At 36.5% G+C, this 21,200-nt stretch overlaps 1 protein-coding gene and 1 long non-coding RNA gene across 3 annotated transcripts in view; both read right to left on the reverse strand.

Moving 5' to 3' along the window:
- Positions 1–13,908, reverse strand: part of LOC149153809 (uncharacterized) — a 58,851-nt gene extending 44,943 nt beyond the window's left edge. Inside the window, exons 1-3 of one of the 2 annotated variants that reach the window (XR_016263692.1) lie at positions 13,569–13,908; positions 13,401–13,469; positions 13,112–13,203 (exon numbers count right to left, since the gene is read on the reverse strand). This is a non-coding gene — a long non-coding RNA (uncharacterized LOC149153809). The remainder of the gene's footprint in view (positions 1–13,111; positions 13,204–13,400; positions 13,470–13,568) is intronic. The other variant, XR_016263693.1, reaches the window with a different exon arrangement.
- Positions 13,909–19,825: 5,917 nt separating this feature from the next.
- Positions 19,826–20,832, reverse strand: LOC149153810 (uncharacterized). Its single transcript, XM_089443935.1, has 3 exons — positions 20,675–20,832; positions 20,538–20,587; positions 19,826–20,070 (listed from the first exon to the last, which is right to left on the reverse strand). The coding sequence occupies exons 1-3, from the start codon at positions 20,725–20,727 to the stop codon at positions 19,826–19,828; spliced, it is 348 nt and encodes a 115-aa protein (XP_089300061.1). The 5' UTR covers positions 20,728–20,832.
- Between the last annotated feature and the right edge of the window lie 368 nt (positions 20,833–21,200).

Genomic DNA, 21,200 nt, shown 5'->3' on the forward strand with positions numbered 1-21,200 from the left:
TTTGCTTAACCTGTACTAAGATAGTTGAACTACTTTAGTTATTTTAGTACTTACATTGTTGAAGATGTGTTGTATTGTTTATCACTGTTATCTCGTCTATGTGTACTACTCCGCATGACATTAGACAGACCATTCTCGTTTTCTTGGTTATAACAACTGTCACCTTTGTGTGGACTATTCTGTTGGATGGTGTATGTGTTTTCCCTTGCACTTTGGTTTTATTGATTGTTGCATCCGTTGTGGACTACTTTGTTCGATGTTGGATAGACCCTTGTTGTTCTCGCATGTGTCTCTCCCTGGGTGGTACTACTACCTCTCATCTAGAGGCTCACTTTTACCCTCTCCTTTACAGTAAGAGAACCTGGACACAAGTTACATTACGCACTCACCAGGCATACTCACCTCACTTTTTGAAGTTACAAGCATAACACTCTCATGTGCTGAACAGAAAGAGCTAAGGAAAATCTCTAAGATAATGGCAATCGGGCCATCGTACCAGATGGGACTCCTACACCAAACAGTGTGAGGTCTAGTTGGGACTTCATACCAGGGAGATACCCTTTGTTGGCGAGTCCAGCACCGTCAACAAAATGGCGCTAGAAGGAGGGCCATACAACAAGTTGTGTCCGTAGAGTCTGGTTTGAATCTCTTATTTAAAAATGGCTCTTCCTAACATCATAATCCAAGGATGTATTTCTACAAATTTCGAATGTACCATCCCTGCGGAAGTTATTCATGACCTGTCCAAGTTGAAGTTCAGTGGTGAGGGCGAACCATATTTTTGTGTGCATGTGCGTCAATTTATTAATTTTTACAAGCGTTGTGGAATAAATTTTGGAGATGTCTAAGTTGCATACTCACCTTCACATTCGAAGGTCATGCTCAATGCTGGTGTCACACATTACCCTTTGACTCTATCGATTCATTTGGTCAGCTTGCCGAAATTATGACTAAAACGTTCGATGAGTATAGCCACCAGGATTTCCGTGAAAAAATATGTCGTTTAAGAATGGAGCCCGACGAATCACTTGAGGACTTTGTTGATCTCTTCTTTCACCTCTGTTACAAAATTCCTGATCAATCTGTTCCACCGGCCAGTTGTTCACATTCTCTTAATTCTCAAGTTGCTGGCTCAAATTCTGATCAGGCACAAGGCAGTCATGTTACACAGGCAGAGGAGAAAAAATGTGGGGATACTATCAATCTTCCCTCTCTGATTCAAAATTGTGTGCATCAAAACAACAAGCTTCCATTCTTGAACGATTATTAATCTGCTAATCTCAGTGGAACATCCTGTACAATTAATTCTTTCGATCAACCCCCAGTCTTGGGAAGTCATCACTCCCTTGCTTCCATATGTTGTGATGAATGCCCAAGCACATCATGTGATCTTTTGTTTTATCATGAACACTCTAACTCAGATTTAGAATTTTCTCTAGTCAAAGAAGACATGCATATCGAAATTTCATCTTCACCTCACTTTCCCTTGCGTCCTATCATTCATGATGCATCTACATGCAGCGAAGATACTCCATGTTCTCTTTATTCTCCATCTAATAAGTTATCTCCTTGATTGACACAAGGCAGTGAGTCTATCCTTGATGAAGTTGAAAATAGTCTAATCACAGAGTGTTCTTCCCATTCCCTATCATCTCTTTGTGTGCAAGAAGACAACTCTTCAAATCAGCTTGTTGAAGCTGAAAAATCTGGTGAAACCTGTGACAGAGATGGTTTCCATCCTAAGAGCAGTTTTGAAATCAGCAACAATATCCATCCTCAATCCATGCATGATCCGGTTCACGCTTCAGAAGATGATTATGTAATTCTGGAAAGTTCTGGGACGAACCAGGGAATCAAGGCACTTCAACATCCGTTGATGGTTTTATTAGCACCTCGCGACTCTGGTAAGACCCCCAAACTAAATTAGATCTAGTTTCTCACACACAATCTGTCTTTATGCATGGTTTCATTTAGTGTGGATCCCCGTGTAGAAAATGTTTGGTATTTCGGGTGTGATTTTTCAAATTTTCAAAATTTTACTCATGACCGAATCCAAAAATTTGTTACAGCATGTCCGTCTTCATGCACATATCTTACATCAAACTTGGGTTGGGAATGTTTGTCTCTCATGAAATCATGGAATGGTGAAGTTCAAAGACTGTGTTTGCTCGCAATCATACTTATCGAATTTCCCTCTTCATGATTAGCTCCTCGGCCTTCTTGTGATCATTGCACTACAAATATGTCTGTTCATCACACCAGAAATATCCCTGGGTGATGATGAGCGCACAAGCTATCACACGAATCAAGTTCCTCCCATTTCACCACTCCCCAACTAGTTTCATGCATTCACAGTGCTTGCATCCTTTTTAAATTCCTATGATGGCCATGCTACCTGCGCAATTTTTGACCAGTTGTAGGAAGGTGGTTCGTCATGTCTAGCTCACAGGAAACTTGGTTCCATTATTCAAAGCATTCGCAATATTGTTCAAATGGATTTTTCTTTTTCATTTCAAATTGGGAATCTTGCGTTTCAACCAGCGCCTCTGACCATTCCTCTATCCTGGGTGACTGTCATTTAGCTTATCATTTCCCCAACAGCACATCCGATGACAGTTGCTTCATGCTCTATGGTATTCATTATTTAGCATATTTTTCCTCAGATTTCTCTGATGCGAGGCACTTCAACCTGTGTTGATGGTTATGGCAGGTCCTCACTGTCTTGGCATGACTATTGAGAATGATCAGATTTATTTTTCCTTACAAGATTCCCATCATGATCTCATCTGTCAAATCGAGAATTCACCCTTTCACAGATCACGAGGTTGTCCAAATAGCCATTATGAATTCCATGACCCAATCGTTGAATGGCTGGAACAATCTTACTTGGAAAGCCATGTTGCAGGTAACAAGCTTCAATCCTTCCTCGCGCTTGCTAAGAAGCTTGGTGCAAATAAGGACACACTCGCAAGAAGCTTTTGAGGTTTGTTTAAAAATGGTATCCATCATAGAGGAAAGCATGTGTATTGGGTGGTTGTGACACATCTTTCGGGAGCGACTACGGTGGCTTCACTGGAAATTTCATTTCACGTAACCTCGATCATTTCGCTATTAGGATAGGAGTAGGATTAGTTTCATCTTAGTTTTCATTTCCTTGCACTCGTTTTGCACTTGTAGTTCATCATGGTTTTTTTTATTTTGGTTTTACATCCTATTTTCTTTGACCATTTTTATTTCTTATCCTCTAGTTGTTGTTGTCTACTCCTTTCCTCTCATCTTTCTTTTCCCTTTCGTGTTGAGTTTTTTGTTTGTTTGCGCTACGTAAATAAGTGTTTTCCCGCACCGTCTTTTGGCTTCTGAATGTGTATGTGGCTGAATTTTAAAGAGTCTTGTGACACTGCATCACTTGGCTAGTACTATGCCCATCTTCTTTGTGCTTGGTTGTAACTTTTGGCCGATGAAGTCGTGATGGAAAATATGATGCGTCTGTAAGGAAATTTTTGGTCAGACCATGAACCTGTGTCCAATATGGGAAACCTCAGGCCTATGCTCAGTTTTCTTCTTTGTGTGTTCAAGCTTATCCAACTAGTATAAACGGAGAAGGGGAAAATCTAAACAAGCAACCCCGAATCATAGGTATTTACATGCTTCTCTGAAGTAATAACCTCTTCTGATCTCAATAAGTTAGGATCCCTCTTCCGCCCCAAAAATAAATAAGTGCCTATGCACAGTCCTCTTAAAAAAAATAATGAAGGTGAAAGAAGAGAAAGGCTTCCTGCGCAGAGAGGTGAAGCAAGAAACTCCACCAGGGTATTTTCCTGTTTGTGTTCCTACGTGACTCCTCCGAGGTACTGTCCAGGCCTGCTGGCAGTGGAGAAACACCAGAGATTAAAACTTATACTTTGAAAATCTTAAGCTCGTGAGCCAAATTACCTTTCCCGATTTGAAACGCTGTGATCTGGATAATTTTTGTGTTGCGTTCAACTGAGTTGATAATGGTAAATCGTGTATGTCCGCAGGGTAAGTGGGGAAAACAAATTGATCTACACAACAAATCAATACTACCCAAAGGGCCAAGGTCTTGCGCTAAAAATGAACCAAAATAGAGAAGCTAGTATTCAACAAGTGTGTCACCAAATGTTGTAGCGGCTGCAACACCCTCCAAAATTTTGGCTTGCATCCAAATTTCGGAGCCTTCCTTGGTTTTTCCTTTGATGGTTGCAAACACTTGAGCTCACCCCATGAGCTCTTGTGAAGTCTTTTTCACCTTTTTCTTGTTTAACCAGCAGTCGTCTTTCGGCATGTTGATTTCTTTTTCATGCTTGTGATCCAATTCTTGTGAGTTTGAAGGTTTGTATTTGTGTATTTGGGTTGTCTTCACGAACACTCGTCGCATTAACACACAAAGTTATAAGCATTGTCGCGCAAGTGTCATTACGGTCGTCCGAAGGTCTATCACAAGTGTCGCGCTTGTCACTCTCAACTCCAAGAAAGTCTCACCGAGGGCATGTTTTGTCTTGTTGTCATGGTGGCATATTTTGTCTCGTCATCAAGTATGCTAAGTGTATGAACACAATCTCAGTCTGCATAAGTTCACATGCTTTCAACACTTAGCCATTTTCCTGAAAATATGCCCGACTGGAAAACCCTCTTCCGTCGGATCCTTACTAAGTTGCACTGTGCAATATCAGCCCTCAGTGACCCTGCTGTGCTACCCAGAACTGCATAGTGCTTAAGGTTGTCCTCCAGGTCAGTTGCACTGTGCAATCCTAGAGGTGAGCAGCCTATTTTCCTCCCATAATTGCACAGAAACTACCTCCCTGTCTTACTGAACTGTGCATTTCTCAAGCACAATCATCAACCCTCCTCCTTGCTTGTCGAGGGCCTACACTGCTCTAAGCCTTGGATTTGCACTATTCCCCAAAAATTATATAGACATGCCAAGATGCTCATCTGCTACCTTTCTCTGCACTGTTCCCAAAAATTGTGTAGAGTTGCCCAGATGACCCTTGCTGCCTTGCTCTACCCTGGCTCTAGAAATTGAGCGGACATGTCTTGTAGTTCCCCTGCTAACTCTCCTACATTGTTCCTAGAAATTCTGCAGTCATGACCAGCAGTCCCTCTGCATCACTGCTTTGTCCTCCCTCTGGACACTGCACAAAACTGACCAACAGTCCCTTTGCAACTCCACTTTATCTTCCCTCTAAAAACTGCACAGAAGTTGCCCCCCTCAAGGTCCCACATTGCAGCTGACATTGGTGACTCTCACTGTGCAATCCTGCCTCCCAGTGATCACTACACAGTTTCTCCCGATAGTGTAAGTTGTCCTCCTGGAATGCCTCATTCCAACCTCTGTTGCGCTCTGTGTTGTCTCAGTGAGTTGTCCTCCCTCCCTGTCACCCGGAACACGAGAACAATGCATCATGCTAGACTAGGACATTTTGGATTTGATTTTGCCCCGTCATGAGTGAATTGCAGAAACAGGTGCACTGTTAGATCATGGTGAGATGACGAATGGGATGAAGAAGGAGCACACATGTTAGAAGACTTGCTTGCAGCTAGATGGACGTACCAAGCATGCCAAACAACAAGTGAAAGGGAACACATGCATTGAACCATCAAGAAAGACCAAGACCATCGAAGAGTCATGCCAGTTGAAAAGTCATGGGAAGTTGAACAGTCACGAGGGTAGTCCAAGAGTCACAAGGATCAAGCATCACCCTTGGCTATATATACCCCTCCCATTGTATGAGCAAGGGAATTTTCACCTCGACTCCTCCCACATAGCCTTGAGAGTCTGTAGTCTGTTCTTTAAGGAGCGAGGAGTGGCTCCAATGCCCCACTACTAGGACTAGTGATGTATGGTGTACAGATGTGTCTTGGGACTTTTTCTTAATTTAGAAGCTTGTTTTAGGCCAGCAGATTTACACGCATGTTTTATATATCTTTGTAAGACTACTCTTTAAACATTTGTAATGCATGTTTGCTTAACGTGTACTAATATACTTGAACTACTTTGGTTATTTTAGTACTTACATTGTTGAAGATGTGTTGTATTGTTTGTCAGTGTTGTCTCATCTGTGTGTACTACTCAGCATGACATTAGACAGACCAGTCTCGTTTTCTTGGTTATAACGACTGTCACCTCCGTGTGGACTACTCTGTTGGATGGTGTATGTGTTTTCCCCTGCACTTTGGTTTTAACGATTGCCGCATCCGCTATGGACTACTCTGTTGGATGTTGGACAGACCCTTTTTGTTCTCACGTGTGTCTCTCCCTGGGTGGTACTACTACCTCTCATCTAGAGGCTCACTTTTACCCTCTCCTTTATAGTAAGAGAACCCGGACACAAGTTACATTACACACTCACCAGGCATACTCACCTCGATTTTTCAAGTTACAAGCATAACACTCTCATGTGTTGAACAACAAGAGCTAAGGAAAATATCTAAGATAATGGAAATCGGGCCATCGTACCGGATGGGACTCGCACACCAAACAATGTGAGGTCTAGTTGGGACTTCATACAGGGGAGATCCCCTTTGTTGGTGGGTCCACCATCATCAACACAGAGCCACTCTAGTCTCTAAATCCCCTTATAGGATGAGTATTCCTGAGTTGACGGAATTAAATATGCAGCTCCAAGAGCTATTGGACAAAGGTTACATTCGTCCCAGCGTGTCCCCTTAGGGAGCCTCGGTTTTGTTTGTAAGAAAAAAATATGGTACTCTACGTTTGTGCATAGGCTATAGGAAATTGAATAAGTTAACAATAAAAAATAAGTATCCATTACCCTAATTAATGATATGTTTGTTTAGGTAAAGGGTGTTGTTGTGTTTTCAAAAATTGAGTTGCGATCTGGATATCACCAGATACGGATTAAAGATGAAGACATACATAAAACAACATTTCAGACATGCTATGGACATTATGAGTTCGTTTCCTACCATTCGGACTCACCAACGCTCAAGCAACATTCATGATTATGATGAACGAGATTTTCACCCTTTCCTATATAAGTTTGTTCTCATTTTTATTGATGATATCTTGGTCTATTCTAGGAGCATCGAAGAGCATAAGGAACACCTTCAGCTAGTATTGCAAACTCTAAGAGAAAATCAACTTTATGTTAAATTTATAAAATGTGATTTCTTTAAGGATCAAATTTAGTACCTAGGGCACATTATCTCCTTTGAAGGTATAACAGTGGATCTGGAAAAATAAATGGAGTGACATGTTCCAACAAGTGTAGCATATATATGCTACTTTATGGATATGGCCAGATATTATCCCTTATTTATAAAGGGGTTTTCTAAAGTTGCTTACCCTATCACCTCCTTGCAGAAAAAAAGTGAAAAGTTTCAGGTGGTCCAAGGACTGCCAAGAGAGTTACTACTGCAACCGTGTTGAAATCTACAAATCCGGAAAAATAATTCGTAGTTTGTACAGATGCCTACCAAGAGGGTGTAGGGGGAGTCTTAATGCAAGAAAATAAAGTGATTTCTTATGAATCTCATAAGTTAAAAGAACATGAGCAAAGGTACTATGCTTATTATTTGGAGCTAATAGTTGTAGTCCACACCTTGAAGGTGTGGTGACATTATTTGTTGGGAAAAATATTTCTGCTAATGATGGATGTTGAGTCTTGAAAATGTCATTCATTTCCATTACACTTTCACTATTATGTCCATTGTATCACCTCCATTTCACTACTATGTCACCACATTCATCCCACTTTCATTATCATTAGGGTCACATTTATGTTTTTCCAATCTTTATTAATTATAAGTCTTTTAAGTGAATTTGTGGTTAAAAATTAGAAAATAATGTGTATATGCTTATACCTAACAAATGGGTTGAGATTGTTGACATGTCTAAGTTGAAAGGAGGCTTCTAGAAGACCCTTATGTGGCACTCTAAGGCCAAATTCTAATTTGAGTGGAAAGAATCATGGGATCATGAGGATATGTGTCACATCTCCTAATTGTATTGTAACTCTAAGAAGACATGTGTCTTATCAGTTCCTATTTTGATTAGGACTCTAGAGGTAGAGGGAGAGATTCATGGACTCTCATTAATGAGATGACTTCTCATCTTTTTGTATAAATAGGAGATCTCTCTCCTTCATTTGTTAGTCTTTTAGCTTGTGAGTTCTTTAGCTTGGAGTTTGTCGTTCTTCCTTGATGGCTTTTGAAAGCTTTGGAGAACTTTGTTGTACTTTGTAATTTTGAAGAATTTGAATAAAGCTTTGATGTTCTCAACATGGAAGGAAATGTGAAGTAGATGTCATGGAGCATATTAGAATGTAAGGTAGAGTAGATTTCATTTTGTAAATTCTGCTTTGATTTCATTATGTCATTTGATTGCTTTCAAGTTTGATAGATTAGATTTTTCATTCATCCAATTTTAATTCATGCAAGTGTGTTCAACCGGTTGATTGTAGATTAGTAATGCACATAGATTTTTAATGACTAATGACATGATGGAATCATCTTGTCCTTCTTCTGATTTATTTTCTGAGTTCTAATTCCAGCGTTGTTTATTTCTTTCAGTTTTGTTTTGTTCATTTACTTTTCTGCAAGATAGATATTAGACTGCTCATGTCATTTTCAGTTACCTCCTATAGCAAGAGCGACTCAAATGGTGAGGGATTGAAGTATGAATGCGTAGTTTGATATTAGTTTATTTTTCTGCAAGTTAGTTATTGAATTGCTCATGTCATTTTCAGTTACCTCCTATAGCCAGAGCGACTCAAATGGTGAGGGATTGAAGTATAAATGCGTAGTTTGATATTAGTTTATTTTTCTGCAAGTTAATTATTGAATTTCTCATGTCATTTTCAGTTACCTCCTATAGCCAGAGCGAGTCGAATGGTGAGGGATTGAAGTATGAATGTGTAGTTTAATATTAGTTTCATTTTATGCAAATTAGGTATCAGATTGCTCAATTTGTTTATGATTACCTCCTATAGCCAGAGCGAGTCGAATGGTGAGGGGTCAGAATATGAGTTGATGTAATATGATTTAGTTTACTTTGCTTACAGTTTTTGAATTGCTTTAAGTTCAGTTTTCTTTTTATACAGTAGCAAGGATACTGGGTTTCATAGTCACTAGCTCATTGATTGGTTGTTGCATTCTATTTTGATTGAAGTAGCTACATATTTACAGTTTTGTTTAAGTACTAATTCCATCAATAACATGTTTAAGATCTTTTGAAATGCTAAGTTTTGGAAGTTACTATTAGGGACATAGACTTTGTCTTGAAATTTACATCCATACTTGACCTTTAAAAGTATTCTTAAGACCTTAGAATAGGATTTCCATTTGCATTAGGTACTTTAGGAAACCAACAAAAACAAAACCCCAAAACAAAATAAAATCTATAAAACAACGAAGAAAGAAAAAGGTTAACTAAGCACATATGGTGCACCACACTTTATCAGTTTACGATACCCGGATTGATAATTTATGTAAAGCAATTTAAGATGTTAAATTGACTAAACAATGGATCACAGTAGTTTAACGAGCCTCTTTAAGCAGCCCAACTTGAATGCGCATCAAGCCAGGTGGACTGCATTTTTTAGTGAGTTTGAATTTGAAATCAAACATCTAAAGGGGGACGAAAACTATGGCAGACGCGTTAAGTAGAATATTTTATTATATATATGAGATTTCATATAGCCAAGTGTAGTTTAATTTTTCTAAGCAAATTAAAGAAGTTGTCCTCAAAGACCCAGAATATGAATACCTATGGCAACAAGAGAAACTTGCACAAAATTTTGGAAAGCAAACTGAGTATGGTATTAATCACGAAAATTTGCTAATGTTTAGAGGAAGGATGTATGTCCCTATCCAGCTATCAATAAAATAATTTATACTAGATGAATTCTACAGAAGTCCTTATACCGCTCATCTAGGATATTAAAAACTATTTTTTGCAATTAAAATAAATTATTATTGGCCTCGTATGAGAAAAGATATTGCAAAATATTTAGCCAAATTCCTAGAATGTCATCAGGTTAAGTTGATCGTCAGCATCCTGTTGGTTTGTTGCATCCTTTACCCATTCCTGAATGGAAGTGGGACACAATTACCTTGGATTTCATAACTGTGTTACCCAGATCGAAGAGACAAAATGACTCTATCATGTTAATGGTAGATAATTTGAGAAAAGCAACTCATTTCATCCATGTTAAGTCAACATAACAGACGGCAGAAGTAGCAGACATATTTATGAGAGAAATATTTAGGTTGCATCGAATGCCTAGAGTTATAATTTCTTACCAGGATGTGAAATTCACCTTCACCTTTTGGAGGGCACTATTCACAGGGTTGGGTACTCAAATTCACTTTAGTATCACCTATCACCCACAGACATATGGGCATACTGAGTGAGTCAATCAAGTTGTCTAAGATATGCTACGTATGTACGTAATGCAACAACCGGGCAAATGAGAGGAATATCTTCAACTAGTGGAAGTTGCTTATAATAATGGTTACCATGAATCATTAAAAATGAGTCCCTTTAAGGTACTTTATGGAAGGAAATGTCAAATACATGCAAACTGGAATAGTCCTGAGAATAAATTGATCTTAGGACATGATATGTTAGAAAAAATGGAAAGAACGGTGACAAAGGTTCGACAAAATTTAAAAGTTTCTCAGGATAGACAAAAGGCTTATGCAGATAAGAAAAGAACCTACCAAGAATTCCATGTCCGTGATCATGTTTATGTGTGGGTTAAGCCTAAAATGAGTACTCTCAGATGGGGAAACTGTGCAAAGCTAGCACCCTGGTTCTGTGGACCTTTTCAGATCTTAGAAAGGGTAGGACCAGTTGCATACCAACTTACACTACCCAGCCACATTCAGGTTCATAATATATTCCACGTCTCTCTTTTAAAGAAGTATATATATATGATTCCAAACACATTATAAATTAGCAAGATATATAGGTAAAGGATACTGAAAGTGGTGAATATAAACCTCTTTATCTATATATGTGTGTGTGTGTATGTGTGTGTGTCAGAACAATGACTAAATTTTGATTGTGGCAAGTTGAACCAGACAAAGAATTTCTAGTAGAACCTTTACATAGACTCAACTAGAGAGAAATAATGTTGCAGAAGCGAGCTATCATCCAAGTTAAAGTGTAGTGGAAGCACTTTAGCCTAGAGGAAGCCACTTGGGAAGATAAATAATTTATGCAGGAGGCATATCCTGAGTTATTCTATCAGCAATCAGTAAGATAAACATTGTGGACGGTGTTTCGCTAAAGGGGGTAGAGATGTGAAATCCCTTGGTGTTTTAATTAGTTACTTTATTGTTGTGAACTTAGTAATTTACTAAGTAGAGTAAAAGATGGATTCTGGACTAATTTGAAAATGGTAATTAGTTATTTGTTTTGTTTCTTTAAAAAACACACGCACACATGGTCTCTATGAGAAGTCCTGGAATTTACGGATGGGGCCTCAGTAATTCTCTTTTACTGGACACTTAACAGTTAGGAGCAGTTATCTCTTTTTTTTTCTCTTCTTTTTTTCCGAAAGGAGGAAGAGAGAAGGGGGAGAAGGCAGGACGCTTCCTGGAAGTGAATTCCTTGAGCTGGACCAGAACCAGTGGGAAAAGACTTCAATAAACATATTTCCTTGTGGAAGGAAAGAAAAAATTTTAGGTTGGACTTGGAGGTCCCGATGCCAGTGAATTCAAACTGTTATCTAAATGACTACTCTGGAATATGATGAGCTTGGGGGGAAAAGATTGGATGTAATAACCAATTTCTCATTAGAAGGGTGGCGTGGTCCGGCCTGTAAATTCTTGTTCATTGAATAGCAAATAAGTGTATAATTGGTTAAGGGATTGGTTTTCCTATTTTGTTGTTTCTCAATATAAATATTTAAAAAAAACAAAACAAAACAAAAACAAAAAACAAAAACAAAAACAAAACAAAAAAACAAAAAACAAAAACAAAAAATAAAAAACAAAACAAAACAAAAACAAAAAAGCAAAAAAAAAAAAACAGAAAAACAGAAAACAAAACAAAACAAAAAAAACACTATTGTGAGTATTTGAGCTTGAGAGCCATTGTTAATTGTATATATTACAAAACAAGGATTGAAAGTTGTTTATATGATTTGAATAAATTGCAAAATTGGAAAATTGAAAGCCATCGTTGCTTGATTGTATTCCAAATTGGAACTAGCATTCACTGTTAATTATTGGTTTAATTGCAAATAGAACCAATCGCAAACCACTGTATTATTTATTAACTTGTACAAATGCAATATGTTGGCAAACAACAGAATTGTCATGAAAATATGTAACTAAACAGTAATGGTTGACATAGAGCAGTGTAACTTAATGTACTTATATAAAAAGTTAAAGGAAAACAATACTTAAATTTTGGGTTCGCAAAATGGAAGATGGGTAAGAAAATATTCTTTAAGAGAAGTTAAATAAAAAATGTAAGTTTAAAATATGCAGACCCATACGGGGTTACGTGGAAATGTTTTCTAATATCTCCTCGTACCAATTCGAGGAGGGTCATACTTTAAAATTGTATAAAAAAAATTATCTGAACTGAGGAGTGGCGGCATCATTCTGATTTATTCTTCACGACCAGCCATATTGGCACAGCCCGACGAAATGGTTCTGAGGGATGACCGATAGGGTTTAAGAGTCCCATTTTTTCTCCTTCCGTTTGTATATAAAACAACAAGAAAATCCTGAGTCCACGACGGGCATCAAAAAGGGCTAAGCAATTTAAAGATAATTGGCCGATAACCGACAAACATTACTTACAAACAATACATATAAAAGCACATACTGGAGCTCAGACCATATACGAACTAACAAGAATCGAATTCAAGAAAATTTACAGTTGGAACTGAAGGAAAGATATAATTTATTGTTGCTTAAATGTTTGCAAAACAAGGTGTCGAATCCTCTGTCCAAGAAAAATAATAATAATAATTGTGATATTTTTGACTGTATAATATTTATCAAGGCTATGCCTTCAAATGATTCTTAGCTCAGGAAAAACAGTCAAATTAAGGGGTTGAAACCCCACAATACATTACAAAGCTCTTTAGATAGTGAAGACCATTCAAACCTGATTTATGGCAGAACAAAGACCAGTAGTAAGTGTCATGCCGCCGTGACCCGCAATTCATCAAAAGAATAAGGGTTTGGGTGTAACCTGACCTGCTTTCAAGATAGGAATTTCGTTAGCTTAAAAGAATGTGTGCGCTTTAGTTGTCCAAAACAATTACCTCTGAAGAGCCTTTTGCGTCGCGCCATGCAAAAAATTGTGCAAAAATAAGGGTCGGTAATGAAAAACTTGCAAAACAACTCCACCCTTAACCGGAACTGACCGAATGCAACATTGTGATTAAGCTTACCTAAAAACCAGTTCTGGGTATGGCCTCTTCTACATTGGGGAATGAGTATCTGAGATTTGGCAAAGGTACCTGCACGATCAGGGCAGAGAGTTGGGGTAAATGAATTTTTCATCGAGCTGCAACCAAAAAACGTTAAAGATCGACGAAAAGCTAATGCAATTAAGTTACCTGGAGGTAGAAAGAATTCTAGTGGTGGAAACCCCCTTCCATTAACGCCATGGCTCAGAGTGTTCAAACCCTAGCATAATCGACAGAATGAATTCTCAGCTCAGGACCAGGAATGGGATTTTGTTACCTCAACTTACCCTCAACAATTCTTGACCGTCAGATCCACTTACATCTGATCGCACGACGGATGAATGCCCAGATGTTCGGGCTGGAGGACCCTTCTAGAACTCCGTATGGAGGTGATAGGATTCATTAAGAATGGTTTTTAATTCATACCAATAACATGTAATGTTTAATTAAAAACTACAGCAAAGTGCCTACGAAATTGTTCAGGGCTTGTATGCCTAGAAAAATAAGTATCAATGAACCTTTGTGTTACATGAAGTTGCAATAACTCTTGTACATTATTTAACCAATGTAACATTTATACGCAAACACTTTTCCATGAATAGACTTTGGAAAAGCCCAAAACATTATCTTAAATGCTTTTTAAGAAAAATCAACACCAAGGTTCAAACGCATAAGTACATGCAAGCTATTGAAGAATCAAAACCGTAATATTTAAAATTTGAGTGCTCAGAAAAAGACAAATCTGTGTAATTTTACTAAGGATATAATATTATGAGCAAAGATTTATGAAATGTTTAGGTCCACGGTAAAAAATAAATAAATAAATAAAAATTACAGTTATTAAATATTCTTAGTTTGTTGTTAGTTTGGGGATTATTGAATGTTACACTTTGTCATGTAAACATTTTGACTTGGTCAAAATATATTAAAAAAATAAAAAAATTAATGTAAACATTTTAACTCCATCCAGATAAGATAAAATAAAATAAAAAACTTTATCTTAAAATAAAAATTCAACATTATTCATCTTTTTTATTAATTTTTGTTGAGTAGTTAAGGTAAACTTGATTTGATTAAGTTATCAGTTTTTTAGCTTCACGTTTATGAGAACCCATGGTATTACCAATGGTATTCAAGTGGAATATAGCCTATTTAAAGAGGGGAATTAAATCAACCTAGATCCACCTTAACTCTAGATCTACCAAGCGCTTAAAGGGATCAAATCTCTTGATGCAAAGAGATTTGATCTCTCTCGGCGTATGGTAGATCTGGAGTTAAGATGGATCTAGGTTGGTCTAAACATAACTTGTGGTTTACTAATTTGTTTGTGACTTGTGAAACTAGCCTCTAACTATGAAACATAACATAGCCTTTGACTAAGAAATTACACCCAATAGACATCTAAATCTACAAAATATCATACCAGTGCTTGACATCGCTAAAAATTTACACAATTTTTTTTTAAGTAAAACACTCAATTATTATACTTTTAAAAATTATGAACATAAATCAATTAATAAATAATAAAAATAATAAATAAATTTGAATATCTAAAATGAAACATCAATCTTTTTATTTATATATATTAAAAATTATTAATTTATATAAATAACAATAAAAATATTATGAATAAAAAAATATCATATTTAAAAACCAATCACAACCAAGACAACTAACAAAGCCATTATATTATTATTTCCATTAACATTTATTCGGGAATGAACAAGCCTCCAAAATTACAAATGAGTTTGAATAATGTCCACCCACCATGTTTAACGAATCTCGTAAAGCTAGAGATGATAAGATTCTCTTTCTCTATCTCAAGTGTAACATTATCTCTGCAAGTGACTTTACGCGTTGTTACTATTAAATATGACGTGGCAAGTATATTCGATGGATGCTTAATGTTTTATATATAGATGATGCCGAATGTTATATATATATTAGTTTAAGTTTGTTTAAAAAATAGTGGAAATTTCAGTGTTTTTTTTGTTAAAATTTGGTAGAAATTTTGGGAAATTTGGATTACCACTGTCAAATTTTAGGATTTTACGTCAGGGTTTCTGATAGTGTTGAATTCATTTACATCATAAAAAAAAATTCAAACTCTCTTATGATGGGATTTTTTGAAAAAAATAATAGCCAAATTCTAACATAAAATGTCTTTTCCAAGCAAAATCTTGACCTCAATAGACAATGTAAATTGTCACCTTGAAAAACGACGTTTAAATAAATTTAAATATCAATATAAAAAGTTGCTAAATGTCAGCCAAAAAAAATGGAGTAACACAAAAAAATGTGGTGCCAAATTCCCAATTAGAGGAAACTAGTGAGCACCCATCTAGATTATGACATGACTTTGAAAATGAGGGCCCTTCACATCTTTAATATATTATGATGATGTTGCACCATATTAATGTAAAAACCAACAAAATTGTGTACGATGTAAGCTTTTTACATACAGATTGTTAGGACACATTTATTTCACGTGAATCTAGGAGCAGGATTCCACGTCGATTCCTTCATCGTGTAGCCTCTGCCCAACCGTGCCTGTAACTCTTTATATATATATATATATATATATATATATATATATATAATTTCTCCGCATATTCAATGTGGTTTTCGTAGTCTTAGAGCAAATATCCATTGCATTCTGTACTTGCGAGTTTTTTTTTTCACGGGAAGAAATAACGCTTATAGCATTTACAGTAACTCTGCAGTGCACATAGTTTTTATAGTAACTCTGAACTGCACATAGTCTTGCTTATGATTGGATCAGTAGCATCGACTTTCAGTCAAAATTGCATCTGGAAAGTTGGTAATCAAAACTAAGCTGTGAAAATTACTAGTTAAGTGTGCTAGCTACCTCTAGTACGATATCTACATTAGTTTTTCTTTGTTTCTTAGTCCTTTAGGCCTTTGCGTTAACCATTTTCCTTGAGCCTTTAGTATTCTTGGGTTTCTTGGAGCTTGTGGACTCCTCCCTGTTTATAATCAGGTCTTTCTGAGTGGTTATGTCTACATCAATGACCTCCTTTTCCAAACCCTCATCATTCTTCAACCCTGATGATGGATCCCACTTGGGATTTGAAACGTTGGTACAAAGATGTTAAAACTGTGGATTCTCCGATCACTTATTCAAAATACACTAGCCACAGATCTCTTAAAAATCAATGACCTCCTTTTCCAACTCAGGGTTTTACTTCAATTTAACCTTCAATCTTAGTTTATTCGCCGATCTTGTATGAGGCCTTTTTCCACCTCTGAAAAAATATACAAAGGTGGGTTCTTTGACATTTTGTGTCTGCTTTGTCTTGGGCTCAATCTTTTTTCCCTTTCCCTTCTCTGTTTGTTTATTGACTTATGTTTTTGTAAAAAGAGGTACACTGGGAGAAGGGGTGTCTTTTGTTTTTCTCAGCCTCTCACTCTTCCTTGTATAAACCTTTGGTAACTCGGGAACTAAAGGAGGAATTGGTTCTACTTTTTGCTGACTCTTGGTTTGCACTGATGAGGTCCCCTGTTCTAGGTTTTGGGGTTGTTTGATTTTCTTCTTACTTCCTTTCTTTCTGCCCCTTTTGGTTTTACAATTTCTTCAAACCCTCCCCAAAACAGAAAATGTTCCCAAGTCTTACCTACTTTTCTCAAGTGGTTTTCAATCAATAGTTTAATCAGACCTTTATGATATATGAAATGAGAAGAGGCATTGGGTCTTTCCCTAACCCTAGCAGACATATGCTTCAAACTCATCAACAGAAAATAGGGAGTGTTCATCCTGACCTGACCTGCGATGTGGGCAAGAAACTGAAAATGGTACAAATTCACTCAGTTGAAGTGTCCCTCGCATGTGAAGTAAGATTGTGTGATATGTAGGAGATAATTCCATTCGTCCTTTAACGAGGACCTCTGAATTTATGAACGCCAACTCCTTTCCTTAAACTCGTCCTTAAAGAAAAATGGCACATCAATTCCGTCCAACACATGACTTTTTTATTTGTATGTGAAAACTTGAAGATTTTTAATAATTTGCAAGTTAAATTTATATGTGTTTTGGGTTGAGGATCAGTTTACTAAACACATAAACAAGTAAATTTTAAACACAATTTACAGCCAAATAGAGACAAAATAAACATATCTTAAACACATAACACAAACCATAATAGTTCACCCCTCTCCTAGGCTACATCTCTTGGTCTAGCTTCCAATGCAGGGCCTCTTTCATTAAAATGCTAAAAAGTGTGTTTACATGTTTTAAAAAGCTCAAACAACAGAACTGAAGTCCCCAATGGATCGAGTACTGTAAAAAAACCCCATTTTGATTCTTTTTGCACCTCATTTGGCCAAAAATTGATAAAGTTATCCTTGTTTCTTCATTTCTCCCATTTTCTGACTAGTGATCCTACAATTCGCCCCAAACCTGGCTTGAGCACCCAAACGCAGAAATGACGCGCAAACCTGGCCTACATTCCCGCTCGGCGGGCAAAATTGTAGGACGATTAAATTCTCCATTAAGCTCCCAGTTCCGAATTTTATGGTCATGTGGCACCATGCAACCGTGTTGGGTGCTGAAGATTCTGGATTGAGGGCTAACGAATATCCACACCCCTTTCCTTCCGTCGGTGGTCATATCATGGGTCATACGACTCGGGGCTGGCCCCCCATTTCCTCTGCCTTTGGTCGTTGGTGCTAGCTCCGACTGTGTGGAGTGGCTTGGGCCATGGTCGTGGTTTGGGATAACACCTAGCCCCTTAGCCCCCCCCCGCCTGCGGTCACGTGGCGCTGGGGTGGCCAATGGCTAGGGCTTAGCCCGACCCCCTTTCCCCAACAACGCATAACTTAAACTTTAAATACGGTCATCACCCATAGTTTAACAAGAACTAATGTAGGCAGGCAGGTGGAGGGCTTGGCTGGCATGTGGTAGATCGCACGTTTGAACCTTACGGAGGCAGTTTTGCCTCAAAAAAATTTTACATGACCAATAGGAGGCCACGTGGCAGCCAGGGATTGGCCCACATGGCATCTCCTGATTGGTCCACCCAATCACACTTAAACCAATAATATGCCACCAAATAGAACCAATAACAACATGCCACTTGTCCTCATCCCATTAGCTAATGGGATGCACAGTCGCCTTGTCCAATCATTGCCCAATCAGCATACGGACCGCTAATTGGGCATCCCTGCAAACTCATTTTTAAAATTTTAGTTGTTTAGCATATCGATCAGAATGCGATATCTGGAGCATCCAATATCAGTTTTGAGTGAAATGAGTTGTGTTGGATTCAGATCGTTGAGATCTACCCAATATTACAAGTTTCGAGTATTTTTTAGCACTTTGAATTTTGAGCACTAAACTAATCCGTTGGATCACTCCTCCCCATTGGAATTTTTTGGACCTCCAAAAGACTACTTTCAATCAACAAATAAATGAGGTTATAGTTCCATCACCCTTCCCTTCTCAATCCACTTAGCTTTGCTTGAATTTGTATGTTTGAGACCAACACGAAGGCACTCCACATTCCCTCATTTTGAAGTTCTTGTCCTTCTAACAATGTAACTTTGAAACGGGAACTGATATTGTTACTCATTTCGTAGAGATAGCAAAAAAGTGTCACGATTTTGAAAAGGGGTGATGCAGAACTCACATGTTTTTTTAGAGCATAATTTTTGGCACTTTAAATTTTTTTATGTACATTGTGTTTTAAAATGATAGTGATTTTCATGTTGATTTTAAAAAGTGGTAATTCTGCATCAAGCCCTTTTTTTAAAGCCCTATTTTTTGACTTTAAATTTTCTAATATATGAAATGTAAATAATTATTTTCTAAATTTAATAATTTTTGAAGTGGTCTTCTTTTTCATATTTTATTGTTTTTATTTTAATTTTTTTTTTGTAGTGAGGTTTTTATTGTTTTGTGTATTTAAAGAAAAATGTTGATATTTTGAATTTTCATTATTCTACTTATTTATACATCATTAATTAATTTTTCAATCCACATGAAATAATTGTCTCTAAAAACAATAATTTTTAACAATTGACATAAAAATAACCATTTTCAACATAAATATAACTAAAAAACTACACGTTTTGATAATTTTTTGTAATGTTTTGCTAGAAATGACATGTCAAAATCACAAATTTTATAGGGAAATTTTAACTAAAAATGGTTAAATAATAATTTTTTTTTATGAATTTCATGTCAAAAAAATAATAATAATCACTGTTTTTTTCAAAAAATAATGATTAACATAAAAATTAATACGAAAATCACATAATACAAATATTGAACGCATAACAACCTTAATTGAGTGCTTATTCTTCTCATAAAATGTCAAAGTCAAAACATTACAAGTATAACTAATTAATAATTACAAAAAATGAGCTTCATTTCCAAGTATAACTTAAATTTAATCAACAATGTCATGTAATCCAAACTCTTCATCCTCTAGAGTTTCATCATTGTCTTCTTCCACAATATTTTTTGCTTCATTTTGCTCATTTTCCTCTTCTAATGGATCTTTGATGTCTGCAAATCTCCCAATGTATGCCTTTCCAATCATTCCGTGTAATGGTGGTTGGGGTTCTTTTGGCTTTTTTGCCACAGGTGATTCACTAAAGTCCCCTTTCTTCAACCCAATTTCTTGCATTGCATCTAGAAGAAATTGAAGAGCATTAATTCTTTGATGAATAAAATTGCTCTATATTGGATCTTTTTCAATAGCAATGCAATTTCTTCCTTTTTGAAGGCAACATGCTAGTGTTGTACTTAATTATCAAGCACAAAATAAATAATGAAGTAAATTAGTACAATGACATAAAAAATAAGAAATAACATATTGAAATTCAATTCCATATAATAAAACTTACCTGAGCCAGAAAATAAATCCAGAACCCAATCTCCTTCATTTGAACATATGTTTATAAGATAGTTAATCAATAACTGTTGTTTTTTATAAATATTAATTATCTCTCATTTTGCTTCTTTGTCTTCATATGTTAGTTTTCTTACAACAGCATCATAAGTCAGTATTTGGCTATAACTCTTTCCATCTACCCGATTAAAAATCATAGACATATAGCTATCATCTTTTACCCACCTATCAATATGGATGAACTTACAATCAATTATAAATGGTTGATCTTCACGGTTAAGAAGATTTGGCTTTTGCCTGTAACATGAAATAGTAAAAGTTCAATTAACTTGTACATAAATGAATTTTTTAACATTAATCAAATATACATTTTAAACGTCTTACCATGTAAGCTGCATCCTTGAATTTGTTTTCCCCTTGAAGCTTGACAATAACATTGTCAATTGTGTGTCTGAATGAAATGTCACAAATCTCCATAATGGTGATGACGTGACTTCTAGAAATCCTGCAATCACTTTACTAAGATCTTGATAAGTATAAGGGTCACTATCATAGTCAATGTTTGGAATATTGAAACCATGGGGAATATCTGCAATAACTAGGGCACAATCCCTTTTAGGTATGAGTTTAGCAATGTCTTCACAGTCACCTTGTATTACTTGATATTGAATAGTGTCAAGCCCATTCCAAATTAAATGAGTAAAAGTTGGATCAAGTTCAACATTCTTAAGATGTTGCTTCTTCAGTCTTTCGATCTTAATTTTTTCAATAAAGGTTATGAAACTATCTGGTGCTCCATTTGCATCCTTCTTCATCTTTTATAAAATAAACAAATATATGTGTAAGCTATAAATTAAAAATAGTATACAAATAAATAAAAATGAATGTATAAATCAACATACCTTTTAAA

The sequence above is a fragment of the Pinus tabuliformis genome, chromosome 9 (assembly GCF_031772625.1).
Source record: "Pinus tabuliformis cultivar Carrire ecotype Pingquan chromosome 9, CPIR1, whole genome shotgun sequence".
In the NCBI taxonomy this organism is placed as follows: Eukaryota; Viridiplantae; Streptophyta; class Pinopsida; order Pinales; family Pinaceae; genus Pinus; species Pinus tabuliformis.

Bases quoted from the DNA above. Each gene is read 5' to 3' on its own strand.
- LOC149153810 (XM_089443935.1), bottom strand. From the start codon at position 20,727: ATGTTATTGTCAAGCTTCAAGGGGAAAACAAATTCAAGGATGCAGCTT. The intron at 20,588-20,674 runs GTAAGACGTTTA...TTCATGTTACAG, and splicing joins TCAAGGATGCAGCTTACATG to GCAAAAGCCAAATCTTCTTA. The intron at 20,071-20,537 runs GTAAGTTCATCC...AATTTCTTCTAG, and splicing joins TCAACCATTTATAATTGATT to ATGCAATGCAAGAAATTGGG.